Source organism: Aedes albopictus, chromosome 1, assembly GCF_035046485.1.
Source record: "Aedes albopictus strain Foshan chromosome 1, AalbF5, whole genome shotgun sequence".
Classification (NCBI taxonomy): Eukaryota; Metazoa; Arthropoda; class Insecta; order Diptera; family Culicidae; genus Aedes; species Aedes albopictus.
Window position 1 is genome coordinate 185387605 of NC_085136.1, and position 26852 is coordinate 185414456.

At 40.8% G+C, this 26852-nt stretch overlaps 1 protein-coding gene across 1 annotated transcript; it reads right to left on the minus strand.

Annotated features, from left to right (window-relative positions):
* Positions 1-315: 315 nt before the first annotated feature.
* Positions 316-19115, minus strand: LOC109405483 (homeobox protein goosecoid). The gene is made up of 3 exons (XM_019678571.3): positions 18634-19115; positions 16634-16914; positions 316-3982 (listed from the first exon to the last, which is right to left on the minus strand). Exons 1-3 carry the CDS (start codon positions 18950-18952, stop codon positions 3749-3751), a joined length of 834 nt encoding a protein of 277 aa, XP_019534116.2. The 5' UTR covers positions 18953-19115; the 3' UTR covers positions 316-3748.
* Between the last annotated feature and the right edge of the window lie 7737 nt (positions 19116-26852).

Below are 26852 nucleotides of genomic sequence, written 5' to 3' on the forward strand. Positions count from 1 at the left end.
GAGCTGCAAAAAATGGGTTATGGTTGTATACCCCAGTATACAGTATGTGGCAGGTTCCTCCGGAGATTATGTCCGGTGGCCACATCCGGTAGTTCCTAAACGGTCAAAAACTGTATGGAAACATTGTTTGGTTGCAGAGGTATAAGTTTTAGTGAAAATAGAGTGAGTTTTATAGCGAATCATAATGGAAAGAACTCTGTGTACCGAAAAACAGCCCTTTTTATACGAATCTGACCCAGTGACCCACCGGAATAACTCCGGCCACAGGGACCATTCCGACGTTCTCTGTCCACTTTTACAAGCTAGCAGCTAATCGCTGCTTGACATAATACCGAGAAAGCCGGGACCCGTGGCGTAGTGGCTACACGTTTGCTTCATTAGCAGATGGTCATCGGTTCGATCCCAGCCCCGGCACTTTCGTCAGTTGCTCTTTCCCCCTGGGAGCAGCTGACACTGTCCCTCTTGTGAGCCCATGGCTCAAATGAACCCGGATACTTGGACATCGGCGAACGGCAACCCATAATGGACCCCCAATCGGACTGGAAACAGGAACAACCAACCGCCACACATCAACATCCTCGTTCTCATCATTCTACCATGATAAGGTAGAGAGTGAAAAGCAGCGCAACGGCAACCAGTTCGATATAGTACAATTAAAATAGTATACATTTAGGCGCTGTACAAAGTGTATGTACAGCTTCAAATTGGAATCGCTCACGCAGTGCCCTAGTGGACAATAGAGCTGTAAATTAGGTTAAGTGATTGACGAATAAAAAAAATGTCGAGATGTGACATAATGACGGGTGCAGTGAAGATAATTGACAGACAAAAGAGGCACAAAACAAGCAACAAAGAAGACGCGGCGATTACTCTTTATCCCAACTGGTAACAGATAATGACATGATCCCGAAAAATTTTGTTGCAGACAAAACGGAGGTGGAATTTGTTGCGCACTTTTCAACTCGTGAATAATCAATTATTACTAACCCAAGATCGAACTTTTTTGATGATACATCTCCAGCAGCAGTGTTGCAGTGTTTACTGTCTCGACGTTACCGCTCGAAAATCACAATGCAAACCTTAAAAATCTCTAAACTCGTGGTGCACGATCTTTGTCCTAGTTTGTTCAAGTTGGGACAAACCTATGTCGCATTGGGTAGAATGTCGCAACAAATTCAGGTTGCGACATTGTCGTTATTGTTGCGCGATGGTTGAATTTTGATTCACTGGACGGGTGTGATGCTCGACAAAGCGTTCTAATCATTAAAAAAGATGTCAAACTGATAGGTCTGATATTCACACGATGCATTACCCACTCCCGGAATAAACTTGACAGTATTATCCCGCCAAGATTTGGGAATAGCAAGGCTGCAAACAAGCAGTTTTATCAAAACATGTTTAAAGTATTCACATTTTGGAGATTACAAAGGAGCAAAGCGATTTAGTGCAAGTTCAATTGATATTTATCAGGTTCATCCGAAGATGTAATGTCCACACATCTTGGGAAGTGTGTATCGAATAAGCATTCCAGAGAACCATCTTCTTCTTCTTCTTTATGGCTCTACGTCCCCACTGGGACTTGACCTGCCTCTCTTCAACTTGGTGTTCTTTTGAGCATTTCCACAGTTATTAACTGAAGGGCCTACTTTGCCTGCCATTGCATGAATTTGTATATTGTGAGGCAAGGACAATGATACTCTATGCCCAGGGAGACGAGAACATTTTCCGGACTGGAACGGGAATCGAATCAGTCGTCTCCGGATTGGCGATCCATAGCCTTAACCACCAGGCTAACTGGAGATCCCATCATCAGAGGAAGTTAATTGTCGCTCGAGGCATGATTCTCGACATTGCCATTTCATTTTTACTGAAAGTAGCAAACACAGGGTAAAACGCATAATGCGAAACCATATAGATGTTAATTAAAGCACAGACAAACAGACGTAACTCTTAGAGCAAATTCATCAAAACTTTTGCCCGACGTCTTTTTCATGAACGCACTGCCACCTATTGATAGAACCGCGCGATACACTGTCGGTCATGGTGAACTGCGATTTGACGTTTGTTTAACACGTACACTTCTATACAAATCGCCTGTAATGCTCGTTTGCATCACTGACAAAGATCAAAGCGATCGAAAACTAGCACCTCTGGTGGAAGGATCGCGGAAATCAAATGAAGAATTATATTGTTCATTAAATACATGTGCCAAATAATTTTGGTGAGTGTTACGCTAGGTGTTACGTCTGTTGTCTGTGCAAACCTCAGTCACCTACATAGGATGTCATGTCGTTGATAATTACCATAGTGTCCCAGTGTCCTAAAATTGTAGAACTAATGTACAAAATTGTATACAAGAAGCTCGCTCCCAAAAATCTGGCAATACTTTATGTAACGAGGAACGATTGACAGCTTACCCCTTGAAAAAAGCTTAATAAAAAGCCGAAACGTCGGGAAAAGCCAAACTTGCCGATTTGATTTACCCTAGACTGATAAAGGCAGCATTCCGACATCCAGTCGTACTCATCCAGCACACACCTTATTTGCCTCTGCTTCAAAATTGTAACTGTTCCATCAAATGAAAAATGATTTTTAATTTTGAAGATATTTTGGTTATTTTGACACAATTAAAAAATAGAACAATCAACCTTTACTTTACACTTATGCATTGAAAGTTTAACATAAAAGTCAACGGTTTCAACAAAAACAGAGGTGTTCATAATGCCCCGATCTCCCCTACAGCGATAGCCGGGAAAAAAGTTTTCGGAGTCTATCCATGTTGACTAGACCACAGCGAAGCGTTTATTATGGGCGTTGCATGCTACTCCGTGTCTGATGTCATACATATATTCTTCAACGAGCAAATTGCTCACTGGAAACGTTAAACGTGTCCGTTCAAAATTCAAATTCGGGTAGTAGTACAGACCACGTGTATGTTGCGCTGCATGAAGAATTGTAGAAAATCATTTTTATTATAACTTTTAACCAAGATTTTTTTTACATGTTTCGGATGTTCTGGCATGTTGTTGAGCATACAAAAACACTCTATATTGTCGGGTTTGATATTGTACATATCTCACCGTGTGCCAAAAATTAAGTTATTAGGCATAACATTGACTTAGTTATAGTTGCAAGTGCCCAAAATAGGTACACTTGCCCAAATGGCACAAGATTCTATTTAGCCGTGAACAAAATTTCAAGTCAATTGGTTAGCTGAGTTATAGCGAAAAACTGCCCAAAATACCAGCCACTGCCCAAGTTGCTTGGTACGCTATATTCTCCTAATCGAAGAGATAAAATCAGGAATGTATGAAAAAGACGTTGTTCGTCTGGATGTTAGTTCTTAGTTAGGATGATAATGCATTTTATTTATACAAATTTATAAAGCTACTTCATATATTTCTTGTGCTTATATTGATGGAATGTTACAAAGCCAACACACCTCAAAAACTCCGACAATTCGTTTAAACTCTTTTAGCACGAATTGTGAATTATGAAATACTACACTCTTCAATCATTATTTATCAAGACGAGTGTATTTAAGATTGATTCAGCTTCTAAAGTACGGAAGCCGTGTTTTATATCACACAATAACACAGACGAGAGAATAATTTAAACTATGCGAAAGTTATGTACAATATGTTCGACCGCATGATATTGGAAAATCATAAGCAACCCCTTCCTCCACGTGGGCACTATAAGCAGCCGTCATCATCGTCTTCGTTCTTGAACTGCCATCATTGCCTCATCATACGACTTCCACATCGGAGGCATCGTCACTGGTGCTCATGTCTTCAAACTTGCTAACCATCTTATCCTTCGACGATAGCATTTCGGATTGCAATTGGCGAAGTTTTTCCTGCGTGTTTACAGGAATGTTGATGAACTTGCGAATTTTGTTGTTGATGTCGAAATTGGAGTACTGCTCCTGTTCCTCACGCTTTTGCTTTCGCCACTTGGCCCGCCGGTTCTTGAACCATACCTGAGAAAAAGTACAGCGGTATAAATTAGGAGATATCAATTGGGAGATTATGTGGTGAAAAAATGGAAGAATGAGTCAGAACATTTTCTCATATTAAGTTAATAAGTCCACCAAAGTTTTTGGCACTTGCGGATCGCCTTTATTAGCTTTTAAATAGAAAAGGTATAAAAAAACAAGGGTTACTTAACTTTTTGAACAAAATAATAGGTTAGCCTCCTGCTGATTTAATTTATTTTGCAAAAATTGTGGAAATGTTGAAAGTTGATCGTTTAACTTAAGCGTGTATGTCAACATTTGAAGTCCGTATGTCAAGAGGCCCAAAGATCTCAAAAATTGTGTGGGGCTAAAAAAACATTTTTTTAACGAAAAAATACGCTATTTTATACGCTATAACGGTGATTTTAGGACCCTAGTGGGCCAAAAATGCGTTTTAGGAACCTATTTGGTAAAAAATTTGAGAACTGCGATATCTCTACTCGTTCTTGAGCCAAATAGGAAAGGTTTCCTCCTGATCTTAAAAATTGATCAATAATGCTGATTTTTTTTTCAACAGATCTAAAATAACTTAAAATAAGTAATGATATCGCAATTCAAAGTGCATTTTTGGTCATTTTGGGGTCTAAAATCATCGGTTTTAGTAGAATAGAGTTTTTTTTCGTCGAAAAAAAAATTGGGTTTTTTTAGTCACCGACAATTTTACAGAACTTCAGGCCTATTCAGGAACCAATTTTCCAATAACGAACTACAGGTACTCTTCGATATATTTAATAGTATTGATGTATTCGACGTGAAATTAAACCCAAATAATGATTTCGGTGAAATTCACAAAACCAATAATGAAAAACTTGAGTTTTGACGAAAAAGTCATTTCGATTTTTGTGCTTCGATATAACGTACATTTTGCTTCGATATAACGTACACTAATTTTTTCCCCAAATTGCGCTTATTCTGGGTAACAAGGCTAATGCTGCAACAAAACATTGATTTGAGTGTTTTCGTAGTTTATCTAAGGGTTATTCGTGGGAAAAATATTTTTTTTCAATGTTGTACGTTATATCGAAGCAAAATGTACGTTATATCGAATTCGCTATATCGAGGGTACGCTATATCGAGGGTACGTTATATCGAAGAATACCTGTATTAGCATTTCCATTTTTTGCAAAATAAGGATGCCCTATTCCAGAGACGTATTTACAAAAACGAAAATTGCCTGTGACTAAACGAGTTTATTTATTTTTAGTAGTAGTATTCATCTAGATCCTGTTGATAAACTCTAATGAGGGGAGGGGGAGTCAAATGGGGAGGCTGGCTGGTCCATACAAATAGTCTACAGTCCGCACAAATTAAAAAAAAAATGTATGGATAAAAGTCTACGGTTGAGGAGGGGGGAGGTGTCTGCGTAACCAAAAATGAGTCTACGTAGTTTATGGACAGCACCATACTATTCAACTATTTAATAGCCGTTGAAGACCATGACATTAGACAAGAATATCGTTGTTGTGATTGTGTTAAACCAATTTCTGTTCAATTTAAAAGACACGGACACGTTTTAATGCATTCCAGTAAGCTATTTGCTCTTTGAAGGAAGCACGACACTAGACAACGCACAGTGGGAAAAAATATGCATAAAACGCGAATAAATTCAATATCTCTGCTCGGAGTGTATGGATTCGAATGAATTTTTGACACAAACTGCAAAAATATCTACAGTTTCAGATAAGGAGGGTGTCATTCACCGCACGATGCTGGAAATCAGTGAATTTAGCTTGTTTTACCCCACACTCTCTATCATACACCTTTTTGAGAAAATCCTCATCTATTCCCGACTGGCGCGTAAAATAAATGACTTATTTAACTCGTATTTGTGTAAAAACTTCCATAGTATCGGCAATTTAACATAGGTTTGGTCCTGCTCTTATCGATTGCGTTCCACCCCGGGAGATACATGTGAAATTTCAAAGAAATAGGGGATATCGGGGTTATTTGAAGATATTTCAATTTTTAAAGCCGTGCGGTGAGCCAAATCAGCTCCATTCGATATTACGGAAGTTTTTACATAATCACGACTTAAAAAAAACATTTATTTTGCACTTCAGAAATTTTCGAAAAAGGTGAAAAACTCTTGTAAAACGAGCTAAATACATTGACTTCCAGCATCGTGCGGCGAATTATCTAAAACTATAGAGAATTTTACAGTTTGTGTCAAAAATTTATTCAAATCCATTCACTCCGAGCAGATATATTGAGTTTATTCGCGTTTTATACCTATTTTTTCACATTGTGCAACGGACTAGCATGCAACGCCCAGTGGCACAGCCGAAAACTTCCTGACAGCTGCGGCGGGAATCGAACCCGTGCTCCTCAGCACGATGCGGCTAAAGGCTTGGTGACCTTAGCCGCACGACTACGCAGCCACACAATTTATCTTATCGCTCCCTTGCGTATCTACACACCAAATGCTTTCAGCAATATTTTGCTGAATTTTGCCGAGCTGAAGGGTCCCTCAAATTTTTTCGCTGAACTTTCAGAAAAGTTTGCTGAACTTTCAGCAAAGTTTGCTGAATTTCATCAAAACGTTACTGGTGATCAGAGTTAACTGAACAAATCTGCAATTTTTGCCGAATTTAAGCAAAAGTTTTGCTGAAACCTTTAGCTCGGCAAAATTCAACAAAATTTTGCTGAAACCCTCAATCCATTAGACTTCTTGGGGGGAGGGGAGCTCTAGCCAAAGTCTACGCTCCATACAAATTCCAAAATTTTTGTATGGAAAAAAGTCTACGAGTGGTGAGGAGGGGGGGAGGGGGGGGGGGGTCAGAGATGGTCAAAATTTGGTCTATGTGGTTTATGAACAATAGCCCCTAGGATCCTGATATGAACCCGGTAGGATCCTGGTAGAATACCGGTAGGACCCTGGTAGGATCCCAGGATCATTCATCGTGTATCCAATCGTATGTCTGTTGCCTCTGAAATTCCAGAGGACTATTTTGGGAAGATCCTCAGAAGGACTGTAAGTGCGTCGAGCACGAATGCCACAGGAGTAGTAAAGTGTCAATAATAAATATTAATAATAATAGGGTAATTTTCCAATTGTTGCACGGCTAAAAACTCGCCTAATGTTGCACATTCCATGTTATTCTTATGAGGTGTGCAATAATTGGCAAATTTTTAGCCGTGCAACGATTGGAAAATTACCCTAATGCAGTTGCGCAATTTTCTTAGATTCCCTTGCTGACACTCGGACGGTAAGTCGTCCGATTTGAATGCATTCTTCGGCAAAGTTGTAACTAAGAGAGCTGTCTAAGATTACCAGGGTTCAACGAACCCTCTTAGGCACTTGGTAAAATGTTACGGTCGATTGAAATTAAACGCCGTTTTCCCACAGTGATTTTCTGATAATTATAATGTTTGAAGCTCTTTGGATACCGTGACCGACACGGCGTTCCACTCGTCCACCCCTGTACACATCCTCTCTACTATGTTATCGGGAGTCGTATCCCTACCGGCATACCTCCCACATGCTTGACCTCTGCTCCGCGAAGCGCGGGTATTCGAAGAGCCGCCCTATTTGCACACTCCGGACATGAGAGCGAATCTTCATGCCCAAACCTGTGCAAGTACCACCTAAAACACCCATGGCCCGACAGGAATTATGTCAGGTGAAAGTTCACTTCGCCATGGGGCCTATACATCACCGGGACACGCTCGGTATAAACCTGTGTGTCCATCTACCCTTGGTCGAAGAGTCCCAGACTCTCTGCGATTTCACCATGGACGAAGCTCTGGCGTTTCGTCGCGCTCCTCTTGTACCTCTTTCTTCTTAGCACTCAACATCCTCGGCCAGCATTAGTGCTATCGGCATCATGCCCCCTAGCACGTATACCGCGTCTTTTGAGACGGTCCGGTATGCACTGGCCACCCTAAGACACATTAGCCTATGTGTGCTCTCCGGTCTGTCAACACTCCTCTTCACTTTGAGCGCGTTCGACCATGCGGCGGCGTCATACCGTAGTATGGACACCGCTACTGACGCTAGCAGCTTTCGCTTACTCGAGACAACTGCCGAACTGTTTGATATTATCCTAGATAATGCCGTAACCGCCACGCTCGCCCTCTTACAAGCATACTCGACATGACTACTGAAGTTCAACTTGTCGTCGACCATGACTCCAAGAAACTTCAGTGAGCGACAAGACTATCGAGCATCCGCCCGTGGTGACCACTGCCTGTTGTGCAGACTTGCGGTTGTTCACCACCATCACCTGTGTCTTGTGGTGCACGGTGTGTTGAAACAGGATTATTATCGCACTTTCATGAACCTAAAATATTTTTTCGTTATAAGTTAGCCTTAGCTGTGTAGAATAAGATTCTGGAGGTTAAAAAATCTTTCATCGGGGAAAATGAAAATAAATTCGATTTTAGTATTTTACCACTTTTCTCATATAATATGGTGTATTACGCAAATCTGGTGTGCCTAAACTCCGCTATATAAAGTCCCCTTTCTAATAATAAATTTGAAACTGTTTAGAGAGAAACGAGTGAAAAATTCATTACAACGAGTTTAAATTTGTTTGGCGTTCGTTTCATGTGTCCAGCCCACCGCAGTCTGCCGAAAGTCATAAATCATAAAACTCTACATTCCTTCCATATGTCTGGTAAATAAGTATTCGTAATGGAGGTAAACAAATACTTCCCATTAGTGCGACTCATACATTTGAGGAAGCACCATACACATGTGACTTATACCATTTGCAGCACATATTCTTAATGTGCTAATTTGCCTGAAATGGCGGGTATTAGTTGCACATACTTTGCATGTCAAACCACATCCACATGGTTATTTGCCAAAAAGTATGAGTCGACTATACTGAGCGTGTGTAACTTATTTGTAAAAGTTTTGCCTCTGATCTGTTGAGGACTTTTGTCCATACAAAATCTTAAAATTTTCAAGGACTGTGGATTACGTTCAGTGAGTAGTCTCACCTGTTGACGTCTCAAATACTAAAATAATACATGAGATTGACGTTGCCATATTATGTTAATGTATTCAAAAATGATTATTCAACATTTGGTTTAAAATAAGGTACACCTGGGTAAGATGAAACAGCGTGTTAACATGATATAAACCCTAAAAGGGATACCTTCATGGCCTCAGTTTTGTTACCTCGCTGAGTGTGTTCCATCAAAGACGAGCTCTGAAAGGCGCCTGGGGTCCAATGGACCCCAGGTATCCCTTTTAGGGTTAAATAGTCATGATAAGCAATTTGAATGTCATAACAATTTGATTTAATCAAACAATCATTTGTTCAAGGAAAATTATACAAATTTTATTGAAATCTTTTTCAAAACATCACAAGTTTTTATTAGGAATTTACCCTACCAAATGCAACGCATACTTAATATATGTCAATGTGAATGATATCTTATAGTATAAGCCTAAAATATATTCGAAACAAATAAATTTGAAAGTAACCTGATGAATTTCAATAATGGTAGTCTCGTGCAGTGATTTTTTTCTATGTTCGTCTGGGTTATCTGTAGATTTTTTATAAAACACTTTGGTCTTGATAAAAACTTTATGCATTTTAATGGTTTCAACGTTATGCTTGCATAAAATAAAGTTTCTTTTTTCCCTAGTAAAATTCCTTCTTTTTTGCAAAGTGAGTTTGACAACAGATTCAGTATGGGGAGAAATGTCACTTGTTCTTAAAGCGTGATAAAAACGAAACAAAAAAGGAATAGTGATTAAAACGACTAGTCAGAAAACTGAAAAAAAAACATTGCATTGTACTTACAAAGGGGAAACTATCCATTAGAGTTGAATTACAAAAGTAACCCGTAAAATCGATACCTTCCAACCATCTTCCATGTATTATAACTATTAAGCAATCAAAATGTATCAATATCATCCAATGATTCCTAAATGAAGCACAGAAGAACTAATAACAGTTCTTAAACTGTTGTATTGAAACCTCAAATTGCGTCAATATTTCCTCACTTTGCACATCACTGTTTGTTGTTTTCTTTACTTTCTGACATTTCCAAAACATTGATGTCTTCATAATCTTGTTCTACATTTTCAATTTTTATTTTATCTGTAAATTTAGTTAATTTTTTTCTCAGCATTAACAACAATGTAACATGAACATATCTAAAACTAAGCAAAAAGAAAATCGTTAAGTAGTGTTTCTTATATTTCCACTAAGATTTTGCAATCTTTGGCAGATACGTAGTTCGACCTCAACTGTTAGGTCATCTTCAGTGTCTAGTACACCTAAACCTCATTTTACGTCCACTATTGGCTTAGCGAAATAAAAATCTAATGCCAAAATAATAATTAAAATAGACATTTTTATATTTTTGTACACTTCTCTTAATCACGGAGATGTTTTAAAAAATATAAAAATGTTGAGTTTGCTCATTTTCTCGGCGGCAGAAGTTTTTGTCGCTAAGTCATGCATGGACGTAAAAAAAGGACAAGGTGTACTTGATTTGATTTTCTTTTTACGTACATGTATTCTACTAACACGCCCAGGTTCTTCATCATCATATTGAAAACTATTTCAATCAAACATTGATTGATTTCACTGTAAAAAAAATATTACATATGCTTAATTTAAAGTACGTGTATCAAAGGCGTGTGCCGAAAGAGTAATTAAAAGCTATTCTCTGAATTCTTCACCTCGGATTAACCGGTAAACCAGGCTTACTTATATAGTTAAACCTGGTTTAACGCTTAACCCTTTCAGGACGGTTCGGTCATTTGCATCTCGCTGACGCGTTCTACTGCGGCGAGGTTGGTGAAAAAAGTCGTCCCGAAGGGGTTAAGCCAGGGTGAAGAAATCGACCCTATGTGTCCAACATGCGAATAAAAGTATTCATAGGATGAATTTTCACTTGTTAATAAAACATCGAGCCCTGCAAAATCAGAGCACAATATACTTAATAGTTCTTATTATATTCGAGGAGCTATCAGTATTTCTGCTAAACTTGCTCAAAAATAACTTAATTGGACAGTTTACATGAATTTAAACAAATACCGTTATTAAGTCACCATATTGGTTTAATGATTTATGACTTTCGGCAGACTGCGGTGGGCTGGGCACATGAAACGAACGCCAAACAAATTTAAACTCGTTGTAAAGACTTTTGTATTCGTTTCTCTCTAAATAGTTTTAAATTTATTATTAGAAAGGGGACTTTTTCTAGCGGAGTTTAGGTTCATCAGATTTGCGTAATACACCATATTATATGAAAAAAGTGGTAAAATACTAAAATCGAATTTATTTTCATTTTTCCCGATGAAAGATTTTTTAACCTCCAGAATCTTAATCTACACAGCTAAGGCTAACTTATAACGAAAAAATATTTTAGGTTCATGAAAGTGCGATAATAATCCTGTTTCAACACACCGTGTGGTGTGCGAGTGTCAGTTGCCCCGACCTCATCCAGCCTTCCACTAAGTCTATCGCATGCGCTGCCGTCAATTTCACCTCTTCAACCGACTCACCGTATACCACCAGGGTAATATCGTCAGCAAAGCCAACCAACTTTACTCCCGGTGGTAGTGCTAGTCTCAATACGCCGTCATATGCCGCGTTCCACAGTACCGGGCCCAAGATTGATCCTTGCGGTACCCCCGCGGTGACATTGTACTGTTTTTGGCTTTCCTACGTGTCGTAAATCAGCACCATGTTCTGGAAGTAGCTTCCCAGAATACGCCTTAGGCTAGCCGGGACACCTAAGCGAGTTATGGGGCTTTCTATGGCAGCCCAGCTAACACTATTAAAGGCGTTTCTAACGTGTAGCATGACGATCATGCAGAACCGTATGCCTCTCCTCCAGGCTTGTCCGCACTGAGCGCGTGAAAATTCTGCTCTTTTGATTTACACTACCAAACCCATCATATTTATGCAATCTTTCTATCTTACCCGATAGAAGGATGTTTGAATATCCTAAATGTCATTTCGAACTGTCAAAAAATCGCACCACAGTGCCGCAATGAGCGCGCAAAGAGAAATTCACTGGGGTGAATTCACCCGGGTGAAATTCTCTTTGCACGCACAGTGTGGCACTGCGGTGCGATTTTTTGACAGTTTGAAATGACATTCACGATATTCAAACATCATTCTATCAGGTAAGATAGGAAGATTGCATAAATATGATGGTTTTGGTGGTGTAAATCAAAAGAGCAGAATTTTCATGCGCTCAGTGCGGACAAGCCTGCTCTCCTCTTTTTCTGCAGCGCTACTTCAGCCAATCCTGTCACTGACCTAATGGCGTCCACTATCGATCTACCTTTGCGGAACCCAAATTGGCGTTCTGAAAGCACCGCGTTGTCCGTCCTCTCGGTATAGACCATTAACTTCGACAGAATGATCCGCTCTAGCAGTTTCCCGGCCGTGTCTAATAGGCAAATTGGCCTGGTGGCTTCCCGTGCTTGGGCAATAGAACCAATTTCTGCCTTTTCCACCTATCCGGAAACTCGCCTCTAGCCAGGCATCTCTGCATAGCCAATCTGACCATATCAGGGCTAGTTTCGATGACCGCTTTAATAGCCACCGTCGGAATGCCATTCGGGCCCGGGGCCTTGTTCAGCTTAAGTGATTTCGCAATTGCGGCTAACTCATCGTTCGTCACTGGGGGAACCTCACACGGACCGGGATGGTCTCGCAACGTGGTGCGGGAACAACGTTTTCACAATCCTCTGCAGCATCACGGGAGAGCGTTCCGGTGGTGCAGATGTGCATTTCGTTTTGCACATGACTACAGAGAGGATTCGCTCGTTGGGTCACGACTGCGCCCCGATTAGCGAATCGTGTTCGTTCGTTGGGGCAACTGACAACTGATCACAATGCTCTAGGCAGATGCAAGCAGCGAGAAATACGTCACGAAACACTCACATACTTGCACAAATGTTCTGTATATAGGAGCTTTGATGCGACGGCGGTCAGACGTCAAACTCATTTTGACATCGATTTTGATATTGACAGTGCTTTTTAGTTGGGTTTTGCCCCAACCAGTGAACATTCAACTATCGAGACAGCCCATCTAACGAGCCGCCAACGAACGAATCGGAACCCGCTTGGCATCTCCCCAGGGGGTTGTGTTGGCCGTCTGACAGAGATCATCGAAGCACGCCCGCTTACGCTCGTTGATCTCTATGTTCAGTCCCAATTTTGCCGCCCTGTATGCCACTTCTCGCTCCGCTCTCAACTCATCGGTCCGGGCTCTTTGCATCCTTCTCCTTGCCCTGTGCCAGGATGCCGGGCTTCGCGATTTCTTGACACCACCAGTATACCGGTCTTCGTCCATTCTTGGGTATGGACCGTCTCGGCATTGCCGCATCACACGCTCGTCTCAGGGTATCAACTAGACCGTCGCTAGACAGGTAATCGGTGTTCTGCTCCATGAGCAGTCGCTCCGCAAATGCCGGCTTATCGAAACTCGAGGTTAGCCATCCTCGGTGAGTGTCGGTTATCCTCGACTGCTGCCGTCTACCGCCATGTTCGATACTGTATCGAATCGCCAGGTGATCACTATGCGTGTACCCGTTATCAACTCTCCAGTCTGAGCTAGGGTTAAGACCCGGGCCTCTGAAGGTCACATCAATGATGGACTCCGCACCGTTCCTGCTATATGTGCTTGCACTGCCGACATTCGCAACCTCATCGTTTAATCCCGCATTAGCCTCGAGTAGAGCTCAACTTCTCTCGTTCGTAGAGCGATTGCCCCACTCGACTGCCCACGCATTAAAGTCCCCACCGATGACCAAGGGACTCAGTCCTACTGCCAGTGAGTCTAGCATGGACGAGAACTGGTCTATCGGTCACCTGGGTGGGGCATAGTAACTGCAGTAGTAGACCCCGTCGATCTTCGCAATCGCGAAGCCCTCACACGTCGTGTAAATTATCTCTTAGACCGGGTACCGACAGGTCGTACAGATTGCCGCTTTCTTGGCCTTATCCGCTACCCAGTTCCCATTATTGGGGGGGTTGGGGGGTTGAGGGGGGGGGGGGGGTTGCGGTATGGCACAATGGTCGGAAAAAGATAAAGTTCGGCCAAAACTCTTTTTATGTGTTTAATCGAAGTTATAGGTTGTCTAGATATGTTATATAGTATTTTTAGTGTTTAAAAAGGAGTATTCAAAAATTACGTAACTTCAATAATTTCAAAAACGGTAAAAATCAGTAAACCCCACATTTTTTTGCGTTTTCTGTTGGAAAATCAATTTGAATTTAATTAAATGATCATCTTTCGATCAAATCCAATCAAGTTTGTTCAAAACGTGTGAAAAATGTGGGAAGATAAATTTTATGTTAGTCAAAAATGGAAAAATAACGTAAAATATATGAAAAAATATGACTTTTTTAAATAGCTCTAATTTGAAAAACAGCAAATTTCTGCAAAATATTTAAACGTTTTTATGCAGCCCTAAGCATGATGTTTAAGATGTACTATTCGAAATTGCGGCGACACGTGACGACACGAACCGTTTCTTAACTTAAATATTACCAAAATTCCTAAGGTACAATATATGAAAATTTGAAAAGTTTTGTGACATATTAATTTTGCACCATACGTGCATTCAAATAGTCCAATAATAAGCGCTCATAAGCTGGATAACATAAAACATATATTCCATTCTCATAATATTATCATTTCACTTTTTTTCGAAAAAATCATTTTTTAATTTTATGACTTAGGTCACTTTGGCAGTGAAAATGTCATTGAAATACAAAAACTGGTATACTTTCAATAAGGAATCATAAAACTACAATATATTATCTTTGTTATAAGGTGAAATAAAGTTTAAAAATATCAATTTCGTTTTTTGAGAGTTTTGGCCGCCCCTTTGTATGGAGCCCGACCAATGTGTATGGGTCCGAAAGAAGCGCGATGTCTGTACTCGACTCCGAAGCGGATTGCCACAACAGCTGCTGCGCGGCTTCACAGTGATTCAAGTTCAACTGTGTGACCTGCGTCATTTTCGGCCGTTCTGTCCTCTTATGCTTGGGCACTTAAGCCCACGTGGCCTTTGTTCGCCGTGCAAATCAGACACTTTGGTGTCGATTTGCACTCCCTGGCGAGGTGGCCTTCTACTCCGCTTCTTCTGCAGAGTTTACTCCCGATAGGAGTAAGCCGTCACCAGCACACCTCTACTCCTCGGTCATCTAAGAGTGTACCGTCTCATTGACCAGTTCCATCGCGCGCGCCAGTATGCCGTAATCAGGAACTTACTGGCTTTGCTCCTGATGTGCCCGAGGCACTCCTGACCAGGCTTCGGCACTTTGGAAGCGGTCCCGATTCGCTTGTACAGAGTTGATGCTTCCGGATGTGTGGTTTTTCTGAAGAGGCCCAGTAGAGCCCACTGCTGAACCTCCGGCATGCCTAGGCAAACTCCGCTTGAACAATTCGTGTGCAGTGCACATGATGCTCGGTCACCTTGCGATGCCAAAGGTGGTGAGTCCTCACAGAATGGCTTGTGTAGTTTTAAATGTCAACCAAATCAGTTTAAATGTTGAGTGTAGAATTAGCTTAAGTTAAAATACACATAAATATAAACATTATAAAAAATAATGTTACGAGGCGGCATGGAATCTGGTTATAAACCGGATGAGCGATGTGGAGCAAAAATGATTTCTTGAGCCACCCTAATGTACATTAGTATGGGACAAATATCAAATCCTCGCTCCAGTCGACTTTTTAGATCCCATTTAGGTCCCATATGAACTGTGCAAAATTTCAGCGCAATCGGTGAAACTATAATTTAGCGCAAGCGGTTCAAAGTTTTCATAGGATTTACTATGGGAAAAGTTACACTTTCAGATAAAAAATCCCAGAGGTCGTCCCTTGTCTCCTTAATTCAAATCGATCAATGTTTTCTTGTAGAAAAATCAATTATAAAACTTTACTTCGAAGACCGCAAAACGATTGGATGCTTGTGGAAAAAGTTATTGATTTATTACCGATTAGTGATCTAATGAACGGCTTTTTGTTTTGTTTTATTAGCAGCACTGTAGCTGCTGCCTTGGCTGCTGCTGTTTCTGGGGGCGGTGATGCCTCCCGCCACCCCATGCAACAACGGCAGCAGCAGTGCTGCTGATAAAACAAAATAAAAAGCCGTTCGTTGGATCACTAATCGGTAATAAATCAATAACTTTTTCCACCAGCATCCAATTGTTTTGCGGTCTTCGAAGGAAAATTTCATAATTCATTTTTCTACAGGAAACAATGATCGATTTGAATTAAGGAGACAAGGGACGACCTCTGGGATTTTTTATCTGAAAGTGTAACTTTTCCCATAGTAAATCCTATGAAAACTTTGAACCGCTTGCGCTAAATTATAGTTTCACCGATTGCGCTGAAATTTTGTACAGTTCATATGGGACCTAAATGGGATCTAAAAAGTTGACTGGAGCGAGGATTTATTTTTTCCATACAAGCGTGTACCATACTAATGTACATTACCTATCATTTACCAACCCAAAATCGTATTATTTAGATAATTATGAACTGATAAAATCATATGCAATGACTTTCAATAGTTGGGACTTAAGTAAAAACTGTTCTCTGCAAAAAGCCCTAACGGGGCAGACACGGATGCTAATACACAGTATACGTATGATCGTAGGACACAATAAAGTTACTCACCTCGACTCGTTCTTCCTTCAGATCCACTTTCACGGCCAGTTTTTCTCGCAGAAGCACATCTGGATAGTGTGTCTTATCGAAGGTTGCCTCGAGCTGCTCTAGTTGCTCCTCGGTGAAAATGGTGCGATGTCTTCTTTTCCGCTTGATGTGGGTGTCGGCGTTGAGAAAGGGGTATCGCGGCCGAAAGCTGCCATCACAGGACACCAGCCCGACCGGCGAATGAAGCTGTGCGGCAAATAAATCATGCTGCATGTAGCTGTGGCACGACGAAGGATATGTGACTGTTTTCATGGTCACAATGATAAAGGAGATTAGAGAATTGTAAAAGTCTGTTATAATTGATCTTCAGCGTGAATGGGGAAAAAACGAGCGACTTTGAACAGGAACATTTGTAGCAGCATGCTAGTTATGTTTTTTTTTTGTATATTTTTAAGAATTTTAGTATTGTGAAATCTGTTGAGGCTTTCTACGAAAGTTCAGATGACAATAGACATTTATAACATTGTATTGCAAGTCTATACATTTTTAGGACGCCAAATCATTGCTGAAGTTTTTAAAAATTTGTTTGTATGTATGCCGTATGATTTTGATTTTGATCCCCCTTCGAACACATGGTTCATTAAAAGTCAGAGAATATTCAATTGGTTTTGTTTTAAAGTTTCTTGTATTTTTGATTGGTATTGTGTGTTTCAAAATGTTATATTTTCTTAAAATTTTAACAAAATACCGTATTTTGGGAATAAGGAGATTTGATCCTTGACTTGATCCACCATCACATAGTAAATACTACAATAATAATTATCATGCCGGGTAAAATAAAATAGGATGAACACCACTTTGGTTGGCTCAAATTAATTGACTTGTTGCACTGAAATTAATTTTGTTGTTGTTTCCACCGAATCCATGGTAAAATTAAGAACTGTACCAACAATTTTCAACCAAATGCAAAATTCTGTTAATTGTACTGAAACATTGTCAATATTACCATGCGTAAAGTACCATTGACTAAAAACATTCTTGATGTTACTATTTTGACATTGTATTTTTGACCATGTTTATCTAAGACGCGCAACATTCAAGTCTACATGGTCGAAATGACAATGCCCAAATAGTAGAACCAAGAATGTTTTTAGTCAACAGTAATACACGCATGGTAATATTGGCAATGTTTCAGTACAATTAACAGAATTTTGCATTCGGTTGAAAATTGTTGGTACAGTTCTTAATACTACCATGGATTCGGTGGAAACGACAACAAAATTTATTTCAGTGTGATCTACAGGGAGCTAGGGTATGGGCACCGGTTCTGGTCAGTCTAAGGGAAATTTTTATTTTTTTCAATAAACAACAATTCTATGGAAACTTTTCAATTAGGGGATTCACTAAACAGAATAAATAACTGTGTAAGCCATGATTATCTGATTATTGAAATGTTTCATGAAATTGCGAATGAAATAATCCAATATTGTCTTGGTGATCGCGATGTTTAATCGGGATAACATTTAATCAGCGTTTAAGTGGTTACGCTGTTAAGCGAATGCCCTTAATATGTTAAAGCTGAATTGAGCATCGTATGTATTACAAAACTCAAAAAGCACCTTTATCAAAAATTATCAACAAATCGAAGAAAATAAAAATGTACGATTGTTATAATTCAAGTTGGGTGCATAATTCAATTTGGTATAGGGAAAGTATTTAGGCCATATTCGAGTTTAACAGGTTTTATAAACAGCCCCTGGCGAAGAAAACAGAGCTGCCAAAAATATAACAAGTTCCTCTAATTTAAAATGGAGAAGAAACTTGGCATATTTTTGTTTTGATTTTTGAAGTCTCACTTGCAACGTATTGCATAGAAACTTATTAAAGCAATGCTTTTAAATATGTGATTTTCAATATAAACGTTTAACTATCAAAACAATTTAAAGCTTTTTTCACTCAATTTCCAAAGCCACTCCTTTTTACAGTGATTCATTCATTGGCTACATGCAGTATCTACTTACTTCCTAGTAAATTGGTTGATAGAAGGGGTATATCTGGGGAGGCAGGTTGGTGGAGGGGATTTATTCCAGAATAGTGAAAATAGTTCGTTGGACTATTTTTTATGCCATCTGGGGCCAACACCTGCGGCATTTGTCTAGTATCCAGCGATGATAGCATTTTATCGTTGATCGAACTTTTAGACAGTTGCGAATTCAGTCCTAGTATGCTTTCAATGGTGAAAATCGACACAAAAGGTGATTTGTCCTTCGATAAATTTGTTTGCACGTCTGGTTCTTCTTTCGCTACTCGGGGATCTTCCAAATGCTCGTTACCGAACATTTTGAAATGCACTCCTTGCGAACTAATGCTCAAACCGATTGACGCTTTATTAGCGAAATGCACAAAAAGTTACAACTACTTCACTATTGATTCGACTAATTCCTAATCGGTTTAATCTCTTTAGAGCAGATAAAAATTTCCGTGATCACCGTCGTGATTGATAAAAAAGTTAATTTGTAACGTTTAACATTACCGCTCACTGCCATTATGAGGCGAGGGGGCTCGGTGTCATGCATTTGACGTACGCAAAAAGGAAGCGGTTGGATAAAGACGAACCATCTGCCAATCGCCTGCGCATGTGAATCAGAGATACAACAATTTTATATAAATCACAACGATTGGAAGATTAAGTATGTTAATCGCATTGGCAAGAAGATTAGGGCCGTTAGAATACATTAGTGTGGGTCAGTGATCGTTTTTCACCCTTCTTACACCCATAAGAAGGGTACCCAAGTAACCACGAAGTATATAGTGCATTATTTTTGCTATATAGCACTATATAAAATAGTGTTTTTGATGCTGCATTACCTTAAACATTTCATTAAAGCAATATTAAAGTCGAAAAGGGCCCCACTAAAATTATATTAGTGCCATATTTTTTTTTTATTCTTGGCCGCTTAACCTATTTTACAGCTCTATTGTCCACTTGGGCACTACGTGAGCGATTACAAAAGACAGCTGAAGTTACACTTTCTACAGCGCCTACATGTATTCTATTCTAATTCTACTATATCGTACTAGTTGCTACAAGCTAAGAGTTGTGTGCTTAGCTGGTAGTGCAGCCTGGGCACTGTTGTCCTTCTGACTTCAGCTAGATTCAGGAGGTATGACCCGAGCGTCTGTTCACCAAGGAGGTGCGGCTCAAACAGCGTCTGTTCTGGCATCCAGCGGCTGAGTAAGAAATGCTGCATCACGCCCAGCTAGATCCAAGGTGGTAGCCCCATCAACGTGATCGTCCCAGTGTTGGTTGGGACGTTAACACTTATGTGGCCAGCAGGGTACCCGGGTACCTTTTTCAATTTCAAATCTCGATATTTTAATGGTTGTTGAGACTAGGATGTTGGAACTCTGTTAGATCTTAGAACTCGTGAATATACATCTATTAATGGGGTTGTCCGAATTTTAAAGTTAGGAGGGACAGGGGGAAGGGCTCCTGCATTTTTTTATTACGTGGAAGGCCGGCAGGGTACCCGGGTGCCCACGAAATTGAAATGATCATATCTCCGTCAATTTTTCATAGGTTTTGGAAATTTTTAGCTCATTCAACTCAGAAACTCATCATCTATCGGGAAAATATTTGGTTAGACCGATCTAATCACCGTGGTTTTCGGAAAATCCATATTTTTGGGAGCATGTCCTTATACCATATTGAAACCCACATTGTTAAGGCTAGGATATCTTAAAGTGTTTATGGTCAACCATGGCCCCACGAGAAGCGTGTTCCGAAATCACAGTTTCAAAGTCAACACGTTTTATGATTCCAGGCCAGTCAGATACAATATGCCAAAGCAATTTTACGATGCTTGGTACCGAAATTGCTACTAACCTACCGAAAATCCCGTATATTGTATTGTATAAAAACATGGATCCGTAAATCCGGATTTTCCGGTACCCATGGTGATCGGACCGGTCCAACCAAATACGATCTCGATAGATAATGAGTTTCTGAGTTGAATGAGGCAAAAACTTTTAAAATCGGTGGAAAAATCGCTGAGATATGATCATTTCCATTTCGTGGGTACCCGGGTACCCTGCCGGCCTTCTACAGGTGTTTTTTTTGCTGGCCACACTACGGTTAAACAGAACTAACACGATGATGGCCCTCCGGCGAGACAGGAGTGTTGGCGTAGGCCCAATAAGCCACCCGTAAAAATCCCCATTGCGAGTAACATAGGAGAAAATACGACTCGATACAATCGGCAAAGACCCACGCGACGAAATAAGGACTACGATTGGAAACTTGGAACATGGAATTGCAAGTCACTAGGTTTTGCAAGATGTGACAAGATAATTTACGACGAACTGCATCCCCGCAACTTCGACATCATGGCGTTGCAGGAACTTTGTTGGACTGGACAGAAAGTGTGGAAAAGCGGGCATCGAGCTTCTACCAAAGCTGTGGCACCACCAATGAACTGGGAACAGGATTTAAAGTGTTGGGCGAGATGCGACAACGTGTGATTGGGTGGCAGCCGATCAACGCAAGTATGTGCATGTTAAGAGTTAAGGGCCGTTTTTTCGAAGGAAGACCTGATTAGCATTAGCATTAGCATTAGCATTAAGCAAGTCGCACAAATTCGTAGGTGGTACAACCCTGGCTCGCTGTTATGAGGATTGCATCCTTCCTGTCCGTTACCAAAGCACAAAGAATTGGGACTAATCTCTGACTCTAAGACAAGATTGACGCAACCCTCCAACGGTCAAGTGCTGTCCTGGCCACGTCCTTGCGACAGCTGAGGGATGGGGAAGGAAGATTAGTTGGACACCTATGAAAGTACATAGAGACCTCTACATTCTTTCAGTTTTTTCGAAGGAAGACCTGATGACGAGAAAGAAGCATTCTACGCGCAGTTAGAGCAAACATACTATGGTTGCTCGCCGCGTGACGTGAAAATCGTTGTCGGCGACATGAACGCGCAGGTAGGAAGGGAGGAAATGTACAGACCGGAAATCGGGCGAAACAGCCTGCACGCCGTATCGAATGATAACGGCCAGCGATGCGTAAACTTTGCAGCCTCCCGTGGTATGGTAGTCCGAAGCATCTTCTTCCCCCGCAAAGATATCCACAAAGCCACCTGGAGATCACCCGACCATCAAACAGAAAACCAAATCGACCACGTTCTAATCGACGGTAAATATAACCGCACATACCGCAGTGCGAATATAGATTCGGATCACTAAGTGAACAAAACTCATGCAGCCGCCATCAATTGCATGTTATTACCTTTAATCCAAACCCCCTCAAAACAATGATGGAACCAAGTCACCTTGCACGAACGCTACAGCCTTTATTGAAGATTGTTTTTACTAAAGTGTCTCGAGTATACCAAAGTGGCGAATCCTGGTCGTTTTGACAGGTCTCCTGCTCGATTGGAACTATGGGGATGACAGCAAATCGGCTGTTCCAATTTTGACGTTTCTCCTCTTTGTTATTCCAGACTCGTTAGTTTTTACTAGTTATGATCTTAAGGCAGATTTGTTCGTCTTAAATGAAACTTATTCGTTTTATACAAGAGTAACAGCCTTTGACAATTGCTTGTTAACGTTTTCGATGCTAGAAAGTTGTCTCTGTACATTTCGCGGTGTTTCGCGTCAAGATGTGCCGATTCTAGTTTGTTTCCCTGTATTTTTGCTATTAATAATGAAGTGCAACTTACTACAATTACACAATTTGGCATGAGCTTGAGCAGAGTCACAGTAAGTACCCATTTCATTTTCGATTCGCATAGCTATGGCATGTGTGAGAAACTGGTTGAAGGCAGGACGACAGCAGCCAGCTACTCGCATTTTTGATTGGCCGTAAAATCATTATTTCGTTGACATGATTACTTTGTAGCACAAGAATGGCTAAATTATCAGTGAGCAAACATGTTTATGTGTTTATATTTGCATGAGAACGCGGGTTTTCAACCAAATTAATACATTCATTATTTGGATTGAAAAATAGTTCGTTGTCTTATCATTATTTCGCATAGTTCTTGTTCCAGAGTAATGGCTCTAGCTCAAGAATAGAAGGCTTCAAGAAGTTTTTAAAGGAGGATTAGCCAGATGAAATGCACTTGAATAAACGAAGCATAAACTTTTAATAAAATATGTTGATGTTATGTGTTGAAAATTACTTCAAATACGCCTTAAAACTTATTATAAGATTTAATGCTCTTGTAAATTCAGTTGTTTTATGCGCGAATTTCAAAATTAACTTGAAGACAACTTAAAAACCGCAAACGAACGAAGATTGTTTTCTCTTGATAAAAACAACTATAAATGTTCCATGAATTGGTCATGCTGTGATAAAGCTTCCATAAAAATAATCAAATCTAAAAGGAATTGAAATTGTTACTTGGGTACTTAGTAGCTGCATGCATGCGCACAAATCTATCGACAGTTATCACCACGCGTCGAAGTCGAACGCCGCGATTCAACATCGAGCAGTTGCGTAACGTAGAAGTGGCTCAAGACTACGCGCAGCAGTTAGTAGTGGCCCTACCAACGGAAAAGGAGCTTGGCGCAGCTGCACTTGAAGATGGCTGGAGGGACATCCGATCCGCCATAGGTAGTACCTCGGCTACAGCACTAGGCTTCGTGACTCCGAATCACAGAAACGACTGGTACACGGCGAATGTGAATAGTTGAAAAACGAGAAGAATGCAGCATGGGCGAGAATGCTGCAACACCGTACGAGAGCGAACGAGGCACGTTACAGACAGGCGCGGTACAGGCAGAACTCAGTCTTCCGGATAAAGAAGCGCCAGCAGGAAGAACGAGATCGCGAAGCGATGGAAGAGCTGCAACGCGCTAAGGACACACGAAAGCTCTACGAGAAGCTGAACCGCTCGCGTAGAGGCTTCGTGCTACAAGCCGACATGTGCCGAGATAATTACGGGAATATTCTCACGAGCGAGCGTGAGGTGGTCGACAGGTGGCGGCAGCATTACGATGAGCACCTCAATGGCGACGTTGCAAGTTCCGAAGTTGGCGTGGTAACAGATTTACGAGTTTGTGCTCTGGACGAAAGACTTCCGGCCCCTGACCTTCAAGAGATTGAGAAGGAGGTTGGCCGATTGAAAAACAACATAGCCGCTGGAGCAGATCAACTAACAAGTGAGCTTCTAAAATATGGTGGAGAAGCACGGGTGAGAGCACTACACTGGGTCATTATCAAGATTTGGGAGGAGAAAGCATTACCGGAGGAATGGATGGAAGGTATCGTGTGTCCCATCTACAAAAAGAGTGACAACCACGCGATCACACTACTGAGCGCTGCCTACAAGATACTCTCTCAAATTTTAGGCCGCCGTCTATCACCGATTGCAAGAGAGTGGGGCAATATCAGGCTGGATTTATGGGTGAATGCGCTACTACGGACCAGATGTTCGCCATCCGCCAGGTGTTGCAGAAATGCCGCGAATACAACGTGCCCACGCATCACTTGTTCATCGATTTCAAATCGGCGTATGCTACAATCGATCGAGAACAACTATGGTAGATTACGCACGAATACGGACTCCCGGATAAACTGATACGATTGATCAAGGCGACGATGGATCGAGTGATGTGCGTAGTTCGAATCCCGCAGAGGGTTACGGCAAGGTGATGGTCTTTCGTGCTTGCTGTTCAACATTGCGTTAGAGGATGTAATAAAGAGAGCGGGGATTAACACGAGTGGTACGATTTTCACGAAGTCCGTTCAGCTGCTTGGTTTCGCTGATGATATTGATATTATTGCTCGTAAATTTGAGACGATGGCGGAAACGTACATCCGACTAAAGAGTGAAGCCAGGTGAATCGAATTAGTCATTAATGTGTCGAAGACAAAGTACATGATGGCAAAGGGCTCCAGGGAGGAATCACCGCGCCCGCCACCTCGAATTTATATCGACGCTGATGAAATCGAGGCGGTTGAAGAATTCGTGTACTTGGGCTCACTGGTGACCGCCGACAATGACATCAGCAGAGAAATTCAGAGGCACATTGTGGCAGGAAATCGTGCTTACTTTGGACTCCGCAGAACTCGACGATCGAATAAAGTTCGCCGTAACGCGAAGTTAACTATCTACAAAACGCTGATTAGACCGGTCGTCCTCTATGGGCACGAAACATGGACCCTACGTGCAGAGGACCAACGCGCCCTTGGAGTTTTTGAACGGAAGGTGTTGCGTACTTACTCGTTGCAAAATTAGATTTATCAGCACTTTTCGTACACTGTTGAAAATGCTTCGACATCCATGTGCTTGATTTGAACATGTGCTGAGATTTGACATGACATACATGTGCACAACAGTGTATGTGTTAGATGTTCATCTAATCCCATCCGAAGGAGGTTTGGATAGTGAAAAGAAGATAACCATGTGCGATTGTGGAATCGAGTTCAGTTCTAGGCCTACTGGCGACGGAGTTAGTCGAGTGACTCCGTAGCTTGAAGGAATAGAAGCGCCCGTCTAGCGAATTGGGAGTCGTGAGTTCGAGTCTCACCGGAGCACGTGGATTTTTTTTTCATAATATCAAATCTCAATTTGTTCATCGATCACATGCTCTGTTGTGCACATGGATGTCAAAGCATTTTCAACAGTGTAATTTCCCACATTGCTTGGTCAGCCAAAGCAAAATCAAAAAAATTAACAGCACTTTTCGTATTCGTCGGTAACTCGGTAAGCCTCATTGGATACATTTATGACTCGTGCTGCAAAAAATATGTTGTTGCAACTGTTTACATAAATAACTATAAGTTTACTACTTCGCATTACCCACTGGAGGATCTTACCGCATGGCAATTATTTTTTTCACTTTAAATAGATCAAGTAAAAAAAAATGCAGGTGAAATAAACAACAATGGATGCAATTCTTAGTCGCATAAGTTAAAAAATAATGATTACAAAAATCGAGACCATAATGTGTTTTGCACCTATTTTTGGGTAAAATAATCCATTTTGTGTACAAATATACAAGTCGGAATCGATGCTTCGTTTATCACTTTGTATATAAACAAATTGAAGAACATTAATAAACCGGTCTCTGTTTAAATTTCGAGCGCTACCTCTATGGTAGTGTTTGATATTGTGGACATCTACAAGTGCAGCTGCAAATAGCCATTCAAGTGAACAGAGCTTATTGACAAGAATGAAATTATGACAAAAGGTGCCAACAACTAGAACGATTCCAATCAATGATCGCTCCATACCCACCCAAGGCTTGTTCACCCTAGGGCGGAAATTCAAAGCACACTCGACATCAGCGTGCTCGTCATTTCGGCGGGAAATCTCAGCAAGGGACAGTGAAAAACACACAAAGCACTCGCAAGTGCCGGTTGAGTATGCAAGATAGCGCGGTGGTCGCTATAAACATTCTGTTTATAATTTACCGTCTTTGTGTGGTCGTTCAAGTATGGTCAGAATTTGGGAATCTGCGAACGTCTATTTAGCTGGCGGACGTAGACGAGCGAATTCGCTGTAGGTGATAAAAACATGCCTATGTACACCTATTGAGAGGCACAAGCTATGATACAACAGAACAGAATCCCATATTGATGAGGTACGAGATGCTCATAACATATGTCTAAGGCAATTCAACTTCATCATATTGATTAGATCAACCCACATTTGTATGGCGAGAATGAAAAGTTGCCAAAATCTGTAGGGCACCCCAAGGGGTTAGTCACTCAGCACATTGCACAATGGGTCCAGAGCCGTATCTACGAAGACAAAAATGTTTGTGCCTAAACCATAAGTTTTAGATACATGGTGTCTTTGGGAAACTTTCTTCTAATTTTTCGACCTTTTTTCTCATTATTGTGAAATTAGGGTGGTCCCTCTAGTTTCGCTGATCCAAACATCTGCTTTTTAATAGTTTTATGTACGTTCACAAAATGTTCTACAAAGTTGTAAAAGAACTTATTTGGAGCAAGTTTGCCGAAGAATTCATTATTCTATCTCTTATGGTTCCTAACTTATAATTTTTTAACAGATTCATGTTAGGGTGATCCATGAATTTCAGTTTTCCTGAAATAACTTTTAATTCGTTCGTTTCTCGTAAATACTTTGTTCCGAGCACTTTTAGAACTATCAACGACGCATATTTTTTCCAAAGAGCTCAAAGTTCTAACTCTCATAGTTAGGAAGATATTGGCATTTTTCTTCGAAAAATCACTTTTTTTCAAAATGTCATATCTCAAAAAGGAGCAAAT

What these genes read in the sequence shown, in the direction of transcription:
- LOC109405483 (XM_019678571.3), bottom strand. Translation starts at nt 18,952, where the DNA reads ATGTTCGGTAACGAGCATTTGGAAGATCCCCGAGTAGCGAAAGAAGAA. An exon ending in ATCAACCAATTTACTAGGAA is followed by an intron (nt 16,915 to 18,633) that starts GTAAGTAGATAC and finishes CCATGAAAACAG; the next exon opens with TCACATATCCTTCGTCGTGC. An exon ending in TGAAGGAAGAACGAGTCGAG is followed by an intron (nt 3,983 to 16,633) that starts GTGAGTAACTTT and finishes ACTTTTTCTCAG; the next exon opens with GTATGGTTCAAGAACCGGCG.